The sequence below is a fragment of the Aulonocara sp. 'chitande type north' Nkhata Bay genome, linkage group LG6 (assembly GCF_057382095.1).
Source record: "Aulonocara sp. 'chitande type north' Nkhata Bay isolate Kocher_YH1m ecotype deep benthic linkage group LG6, A_spYH_male_GT1.1, whole genome shotgun sequence".
NCBI classification, from domain to species: Eukaryota; Metazoa; Chordata; class Actinopteri; order Cichliformes; family Cichlidae; genus Aulonocara; species Aulonocara sp. 'chitande type north' Nkhata Bay.
In genome coordinates, this window is record NC_141349.1 from 34,506,788 (window position 1) to 34,516,239 (window position 9,452).

At 36.4% G+C, this 9,452-nt stretch overlaps 1 protein-coding gene across 1 annotated transcript; it reads left to right on the forward strand.

The window, feature by feature from the left end:
• The first annotated feature begins 3,631 nt into the window (after positions 1 to 3,631).
• Positions 3,632 to 9,420, forward strand: LOC147328269 (polymeric immunoglobulin receptor-like). The gene is made up of 8 exons (XM_086296506.1): positions 3,632 to 3,752; positions 3,961 to 4,287; positions 4,838 to 5,158; positions 5,286 to 5,585; positions 6,139 to 6,198; positions 6,454 to 6,555; positions 6,644 to 6,720; positions 8,291 to 9,420. Exons 1-8 carry the CDS (start codon positions 3,632 to 3,634, stop codon positions 8,453 to 8,455), a joined length of 1,473 nt encoding a protein of 490 aa, XP_086152632.1. The 3' UTR covers positions 8,456 to 9,420.
• The last annotated feature ends 32 nt before the right edge of the window (positions 9,421 to 9,452 follow it).

The following is a 9,452-nucleotide window of genomic DNA, read 5'->3' on the forward strand; positions in this document are numbered from 1 at the left end:
GGTACACACTTGGCGTGTTTTTCAGGTTGTGAATGTGTTAGTATGACCTCTATGTCCTGATAGAGGGGCCCTGTTTATAATTTATTAACAAATCTGCCACTATTTGTCAGATACTGCACGGCACAAAGGGGCTTAGTGTGGCTGGCATGCGGATAATTGAAAACAACTGACAAGTGAAGTTTGTAGTAGGAACAGAAAGTGAAGGACCAAAAGTTACCAGGCTTTCTGTCCACCCACATGGATGCAAACAAAGACTTATTATCCACCTAACTAACCAAAAGAAAAAACTATTATGAGTGCTCAGTGACCATTAGCTGGCAGGAGAGCAGCAGTGCGTCAGTGCTGGCGTTGCTGCCCCTGTGGAGCTTTGATGAGCCACTGTTCTGTTTGGCATCTGCTTTTGTGTGTGTGTTCACTACTGAGTGAGAGAAGTGGAAGCAATTATATTTTCCACCATAATAATCCGGGTAGCTCAGATACTAATATGCTAATTTTTTTCTCTCAAATTTTCAAGTTTATACTAAACAAAACCTTTACAGTGTACAGCCCTAAAGGTACAGGATATTCATTGTATACTTAATGTAGGAGTAGTTTTGAATTGTAGCCTAATGGCAGGAGAAGCATGTCTGCCAAAATAAAAAGGGACTGCCAGATGGATTGATGGCTGAAACTACTAAGGCTTGATGGGCGGAGAGCTGAAAGACGAGGCGGATGTGTGAATGACCTTAGAGGCGTGTATGTGCACCTTTCCTGCTGCCTGCTGTCAACAGTCTGTGTGTGTGTGTCAGTTTGTGTGTGTGATGTTTTTGCTCTTTCCTCAGGAAGACCAAGAATGGATGGAATGTTCCCCTTTCACACACACACGTTTGGTTAACTATTGTTGTGAGGACACTTGTTAAGATAATGATTCCCCAGGCCCTTACCTCAGCTCATCACAACAGACTGCCTAAACATATTTATTACCTTTATTATTAAACTGCGTCTGCACCTTCAAACATCTCTTTGAAGATGTGTCTTAAAGTGATTACAGTCCAAAATGTCCTCAGTCTGAAATTTTCACTCAGCTCATAAAAATGGTTAGCCAAGCAAACAAATACCTCAGTCAATCCAAACATAAGGTTGGATTATTCTACTTTATTTTTTTTTAAATTGCGATGGTGCCTGGCTCGGGTTTCTTTTTCTTTATTGGTGTCTTGTGAGCCTACATGCTGGGCATATTGCTTAATGCATGACACAGTAATAGAAGTAATTCATCCTCATTATCTTGGCCATTATACTGAAATACTATATACTGAAAGCAACAAAGCTTTTAAGCCTGTTGCTGAGCACTTCCACAAACACTTCAGCAACTTTATACTGCAGTTTTAGAAAGTTGGATGATTCACAAGAGCTACATGAAACAAAGAATGTTCAACACTGAAGGCTGAGATAATCTGACCTTTGATGGTGTGTACAGATAGTAAATTTTAAAGACTGGATTATTCAGGTTTAATGGAAACAATTGTGGGTTAAAATTTGTACAGCGTGACCTTTAAATATTCCAGTCTTTATGCATCTGTTCAACTGCTGAGAAACTAGAAGAAAAACACGACCAGAACTGGACTTCTTAACTGATCAAAAACTAAGTACAAGGACACAGAGTTGAAGTTGTCATCGATGGCTAGCTTAACATGCAGCTAATATACGATGTGTGCTGTAAGTGCTATTTGTCATAAGTGAGGATGGATCTGAGTGAAAAACTATGAGGAACTGAATACTAATATCATTTTTAAAATAATGGGATTATTTCATAAGATGTACATTCCATCTGCAAAGTACTCACAGCGTTTCACTTGTTCCACATTCTGTCATGTTACAGCAAAATCATTTTACCTCAGAAATTGTAACAACAGTTAACTTAAGGCACTTTATATTGTAAGGTAAAGACAAGTTATTTCATTATTATTTATTACTGGGCAAGGTTTCCGAACTTTTTCCTCTGTACGAATGCTAATTTTTCTCATCTTTTTGTTTAATCTATAAAACAAGGTTAATTTCTGTTATTTACTTTCAGTTAACATGTAGAGACATATAGAGAGGCATCAACACATACCATTAAAGCTAAAGATAGAGACCTGAGAGGGTCAGCTCTATATAACAGTGCAGAACATCTTAACATACTAAGGTTCTGTGTGTGTTGCATAGGTGTGCTTGTCTTGGGTTGTAGTTTGAGAAGACCACAACACACGCGCCCTGCGCACTGCCAACATGCACACAGGCTACACTGCAGAAACCCAACCCACAATAGCAAACACTCAATACCCCCTGGCAACCCATCTTGGCAATGGTCCAGCTTGCCTTGGCATCCTCGCTAATTCGGGACACACTTATCCTTCTGCATGGGGGTCTTAATGCTAACCTTTAACTGTGAGAGTGTGTGAGATATGGAAACAGTTTGTGCTACAGTATGCAAGGGGCACAGCTGAGCGGTCAGCTGGAGTCCAGGGAATGGCTGAGCTCAGGGAAAATACACATGTATGCTTCCACCCACATACTGTATACTACCAGTGGCATTTTATAATGCACTGGTCAGGGTGGGGTCAGTGCTTTTTACATGGTGGCGCAATATTTTAGGTTGTAAGTATGTCTGGTTTCTGAAGGAGAAGGCTGTGTGTGTGTGTGTGTGTGTGTGTGTGTGTGTGTGTGTGTGTGTGTGTGTGTGTGTCTTTAGAGACTGATGCACTTAATCTTTAAATATAGAATGGGAAAAAAACATCTTTAGTAGTAAACAAAAGTAGATGCAGCGTGACATTTACTGAAATTCTTTTTTTGTGTTTCTGCGACTGTGTTCCGCAGTGATCTTGACAAAATTTTTGAGAAAAAGATGATCTAATTATTAACTTCTAACTATTACTATTATTAACTATTAACATTTTGGATGATATTTGTTAAAAGAAAGACAAAAATGAAATGAAAAAGGAAAGAAGGAATACTTCTGGAAAAAGAAGTAAATGTTTTTGATGCATATCAGTTAAAAATGACCTTTTATCATCAAATTATCAAGGTGTTTGAGAATGATAATAAATAATAAATAAATATTCTAATACCATATGGTTAGAGTGTTAATGATGATGACCCAAATTGATTTGCACTGGAAATCACAAAAATGAAAAACTATTCAAAGTCTTGTAAACAAATCCTGCAAACAATATAAATCCAGAGCTATTTTAACACAATGTAAAATTATTAATCAGTATTAATCAGGGAATATTAATCAGTCATGGTCCTGTTGTACATGAACCTTCTTATTATGATATTAGGTTGTACTGCCCCTCAGTGGCAGGAAAATAAAATTCTATTCTAAGTGTTAAATTTGTCAGCTGAACTGTTTTAGTTCAAAGGCACAATGTTCCCGCAATTCATCAGACAGAAGTCATTTTCTAGTACCAGTCTAATCACTTTGAATTACATTAAAGAATGTCGAAAAATTTCTACATTAACCCCTGGAGGGTCTTAGAAAAATGCATACACTATCGGTCTTAGAGCCACAAATCGACCCTAAGACTCTCCAGGGGTTAAAAAAAAAGGCAAATGAGCACGAGTTGAAAAACATTTGTATCTCAATGCAGAAGTGAAAGCTTCAGTACTGCCAATGACATGTAGTAGCTCAAACTGTGGGTGTCCCATTTTCAGTACGTTTCCTGTCAGCTTTCTGTTTCTACGAAACAAAGCAAAGATGTGGATCCTTCGTAACCTGCTGTTCACCATCTGCAGTAAGTTGTCTAAATAGCTACAAAAGTAAACAGATGAAGAGTACAAATTTAAGATTTAGATTTATATGCATTAAATCTTTTTTCTTTTGTAGTTAAGGTCAGAAAAACAGCTTTCATTAGGCTCGGGAATGTTATACATGACTCTTGCTCTGACAAAATAAATAATTATATGTATTTTTTTTTTAACTATATTTTCATGATTTTACAGTTGCTCTGAGGTGTGTGACCAGTGCAGTAGGGGTGATCCATGTGACTGGATATGTGGGGAGTATAGTTAAAGTTTCCTGTTCCTATGATGAGGGTTACGAGTCTTATGAGAAGTACCTGTGTAAGAACAACTGTGGTGACAGTGATGTTCTTGTTACAACATCGGAATCAAGGAAAAACAAATACAGGATCCATGATGACAAAACAGCACGAATCTTCACAACGACCATCTCTGATCTTCATTCTGCCGATGCTGGGAAATACTGGTGTGGAGTGACCAGAACTGGAAAAGATATCTACACTGAAGTCAAGCTTAAATTAGTACCAGGTAAATAATCCCCTCAGCTTAATCTGTCTGTCCGTCCTTGTCTGTCTGATCTTGTCTAATCTAATGTATCAGGACCTAATCCTTTTAATCAACAAATAATACATTAACATGTATTACCACATGTTAAAACATATTAACATAATACATTAATGATACATTAACATTAAAATGATTTTAAATGTTATTAATTATATATATATATATATATATATATATATATATATATATATATATATATATATATTATATTTATTATATATATATATATATTTATTATATTTATATTATATATTATTTATAATAATTTTATATGTCACCTAACCACATGATGGTGAAAAAAAAGAGCAGCCTTGATCATTTATTTCCGCTGAAAATTATTGTGGTAATCTCGAGCTTGTGGGCGGTAAACTCTCAATAGACATCAATGCCTATCTGAAAGCACAAATGCATGTGAAGCAAGAAAAAACCCACAAGAACCTGAATATAAAAATGTCATGCTGCTCTTCTGCGACTCTAACATGTCATTTGACACTGTTTATATTTTTGACAGACAGCTGCTGTGACACTGTGACCAAAGTTCAAAGTTATGAGGGATACTCTGAGTCTGTCAGTTGTCCGTATGAGTCTCAGTATCAGAACAGCCTGAAGTACATCTGCAGAGGAAACCGGCCCTCCACATGTCTGCAGCAGGCACTGATCACCTCTGACACCAAATCAAATGGACGATTCACACTTGATGATGACAAAGTGTCAGGAACATTCACAGTAAACATTAACAGCTTGGTCAAAAGTGATTCAGGGTCATACCTCTGTGGTGTCCAAAGAAACTCGGACCTGGATGTTTTCTCTGCTGTTGAGCTGGAAGTCAAAGGTGAGAGGTCATAGTAATATCACTTTACACCAACTGAAAGACAGCCTACAGTACAGTTTTCTGCAAAACACTTTTTAGGAAAGCTGAATAGTTTGTGATTTCACAATTTTGTCTTTCCATCTGACAGAGTGGTGCTGTGTCAAGTCAAGTCAAATAAATGGTACTGTAGGACATCCACTAATTTTTCAGTGTCCCTATCCTCCACAACATCGGGATAACAGGAAGTTTCTCTGTAAGGGAGACCATCGCAACAAATGCACAGACATGGTGACAAGTCAAAGTAGATTTGCAATAGAAGATAATGGTTCTTCCAGCTCTTTCTCAGTGACGATCACAAAGATACAAGCAGATGATACTGGGACATACTGGTGTGGGTCAGACTCTCAGTGGAGCCATGGAAACTACACCAGGATTCAGCTTTCAGTCGGTGAGACGAATACTTGTGCATGAAATAACATGGTTAGAGCTGTAAGTTACACCCTATTCTCAGACCATTGTGTCAGTGTGTCATGTCATTGTGTCATTTGTAGCGTGATGACTGATGACACTCGTGTAAAACTAGGACTACGGAAAACCTCATTTACTGCTGCTTACTTACACTTTTTTGGTGGCTTAAATATAGACACAGCCTCTTCCAGCCTCGCAGAAGTACCTCTGATTGTGTACTTAGTTCTCCAAGCTAAAAGCTAAAACATTATTATTATACATAAACATAATATTATTCTAACTAATTATTCTATTTTCTAATGAAATATTACCGAAAATGAAAATATATATATGATGATTCAATGATGATTCAATTCATTCAATTCTCGAATGAGAAAAACATGCACCTATAACAGGGTGTTTTACTGTTTGAATTAGTTAAAGTCTAACTTTAGCTCAGTGAATACTTTCAGAAAGACTTAACTGACTGCTAGAGTTCTACTCCTTCCTTTATTTTTTAAAAAAAGTTGCTAAGAGCCTTGTTTCTCCAACAGTCTTTCAGCAGCACACTGGCAATGGAGCTTCCACAGTGGAAACACCAGCACAAATTTCAGGTAAACTTATGAAGGGTACGGTATATACAGTATGCATCTTTTAGTCTATAGTGCTGTTGATCAGTGTTGTGAGATCAAATATTTTACCTCTCCATAAGCTATGGATACTTTTTGGAACTAGTTATAGTTTCATGGCAAAACAGAGTGTGTGCACCCGTGGCCAACAGCAAATATCAATAAAAAGAAACATTATCACAAAGGATAATATTTGAGGATGTTTTTTTTACTGTTTCTGTTTTGGTTTCTGTTTTTCAGATGCAGGACAATATGTGGTTTACGCTGTGCCCGCCCTGCTGCTGGTACTTATATGTGTCCTTGTGCTTATAGTTTATAAGTGCAAACGTCAGAAAATAAAAGGTATATTCTGGATTCATAGACATGCACAAATTTCATGAAATGCACATGCGAAAAGAGCATAACCACGTTTTATGCTGTGTGTGTTCAGGTAATGAAGCTGTCGTGAACAGAAATACATCAAAGACAGGAGGTTTAGAGGAAGTAATGGGTGCAGCAGAAAATGGCGTAAGACAACAGCAGACAACAAGTCTCACTATACCACAACTAACTGATTTTATTCTTAGCTGTGTTCAATACAGTACTTTGCAAAAGACTTTCATGTAATTTTTAAAAAGTTCTCAAGGCTTTCTGAAGGTCATTCAAAGTTTTTCTTTGGACATTGGTTCACACTCTCATTTTTGTTTGTTTTTTTCCAATAAAAATAAAAGTAATGTTCGAATCTCCACTTCTCCAAAGCTGTACAGCCCTACTATGTCCTCCTCCTCCTGCATATGAACTGAAATCAGCTGATAGTAGCACGAGTGAGCAGGAAGAGCATATAACTGAAGAACCTTTGTAATGCAAGTAACAACATAACTGTAACTGTAAGGGAATTACAAGGCGTCCCACATCATAAACATTTCATCGTTTATGAGTTTTTATAATTTAACAGAGCAGAATTATGTCAAACATCAGTTTGACACTAGATGAAAGCACTGCTACTGCTATGCACAGCTTCATGGAGCCTATAGCACGGCTTCAGTCTTGTCATGTGACAGTGTTGGCGTTTAGTAAAGGTCACAGATCACCAAAATTGCAATTCAAATTCTTTTAAGCAATTTCACTTGGAGAGCAAGAGGTTTGCAGGCATTGATAACTATGCCTTATAACCCTTACTGTTCTGAGCATGATATCACTGAGATCCCTGGAGAAAGATTCTACAAAACAGGAGTTTGAACTTAAGGATGAACATAAGCAATAATTTAGGATTTGATCAAAATATTAAACTTAAATGTCTGTGTGACCACAAAAAACATGTTTACATTTAACTCAAGAATTCAAACACTAATAATGTTCAACACTAATATAGGATCAAATAATTAAGTAATCACATTTAAAATCACCATAATTGCAACAGGTGTGACAGTGATTTGATGACAAAACTTGATGCTCATCTTGAAATTGTGGGGATTACAACTGATTTGAATTAGTTATCACAACAACAAGCACGGTTTAAGGAAGAAATAATCAGTTAAGATTTGAAAACATAAGAGAAAAAAGAGAAGTAGTCCCTTTGCTGGTTCTGCAGTTCGACAGTGTGAAATTAACCGCCGACTAAAAAAATTTATAGTAGTGGATTGTCTCATTGAGGTATTTGGGGGTAGCATGAAATGTTCTTGATGCAGACTCTGGTCCACAGGCTACACTTAAGAGAGCTGCAGCTTTATACTTTCTATGATGTTGAGCTGAGAACATGTGGGAAGCATCCAGTTTTAGACTTTTTAACTTCTTTTCACCCTAAAACTTCAGTAAACTATGGAATTTATCTGCAGCAATATTTGAAACATTATTTGCCTTTAGTGTTCTATCAGATTGTAATTGTTGGTCAAACATAATGTATTTTATACACATCTCTTATTATAATTCTTCATATTGTGAGTCTGGATAGATGTGGTTTTACTCATTAGTGGTGAAATCAGATCATAAGACAATCTTAGTTTGAAAGTGGTGCCAGAAAAAAATGTTGTTTTTTAATGTTTGCTTTATAAAATGTTTCCATAACACCATCATGTGTTTTCCATTGGTTTCTGAATAGATTTATGGAAACGATGAAGTTGTGAGGTATTCAGAGAAGCAGACCTCCAAGAGTGCCTGTAACGACTATCATGATGCAGGTGAAGATGAACCAGACTATGAAAACTGCACACAATCTGAAGAAATCTACTGTAATGAAGATTTCCATAAAGCCAATAGAAGATGAGACTAATTACATCTGTGCGTACATTCAAAAACAGATTCAAAGTGTTTTGTTCACCAGGGCTTGCACTTAATAAATGTTCCTTTGTTTTTCATTCTTTTGCTGTTTTCACTGCCTTAGCACATTAAACCTGTTCAGGTTAAGGTATTGCTTGCTGTTGACAGCATGATGTGGACTGTGCTTCTGAAACTGTGAGAAACCAACCAAAAATTAAATGTAATCATTGCTTTTTTCATTTTATGATACTTTTTCCCCCCCATTGGTTTCAATTGAAGATTTCTGACACAAGCAGTTACTGGATTCAATTTTGCAGACAAAAGTAAACATTATTCATCAACATGTGTCACGTAACCATCTAATAGCAGCACAAATGTGGCAGGTTTCCCCCGTGGAGTGCTTCTATTAACCGACGTATATTTTTGGTAATGCTTGGTTTAAATTTGGTAGTACAACCACAGTACTAAGTGAGATAACCGCAGTATTGTATTGCTTAAATTTATGATGATGTATTTATATATTTTTTGTTTTTCTTATTCTTCTATGTAGGAAACTTTTTTTCTCACTTCTAGAGAGTTTGGTGCCACTTGAATGAAACCTTCAACTTTAATTTTCTTCTGAGGAGATTAAAAAAACTCAACTTCCATCAAAAAGTCTCACTTTCATTGTCACTGGTTAGTGTGTCACAGTGACCCTGTGGTTACAGCACCAGTAATTTTACTGCAGTATTTTACAAGAGTGCAGTTTGCATCACTTGTTAATAGGTATAAAGATTGGATACAGGTATGTTTCTTGCAAAACTTTAATTCTTGCCTTTCATTTTATTGTAGTTTTTAAAAATAAGTGCTATATTTAATATTATAACTTCTTTTTACTTTTCACTAATGATGTGGCACCAAATAATTGGTTATGGGCATAAAGTGAACAATTATGACGGTATTTGAAATGATTAGATTTGCTTTTCCAGGGGACCATTTTGGACTTTCCAGACAGACAGAAATAA

Bases quoted from the DNA above. Each gene is read 5' to 3' on its own strand.
- LOC147328269 (XM_086296506.1), top strand. From the start codon at position 3,632: ATGACATGTAGTAGCTCAAACTGTGGGTGTCCCATTTTCAGTACGTTT. The intron at 5,159-5,285 runs GTGAGAGGTCAT...TCCATCTGACAG, and splicing joins TGTTGAGCTGGAAGTCAAAG to AGTGGTGCTGTGTCAAGTCA. The intron at 6,556-6,643 runs GTATATTCTGGA...GTGTGTGTTCAG, and splicing joins CAAACGTCAGAAAATAAAAG to GTAATGAAGCTGTCGTGAAC.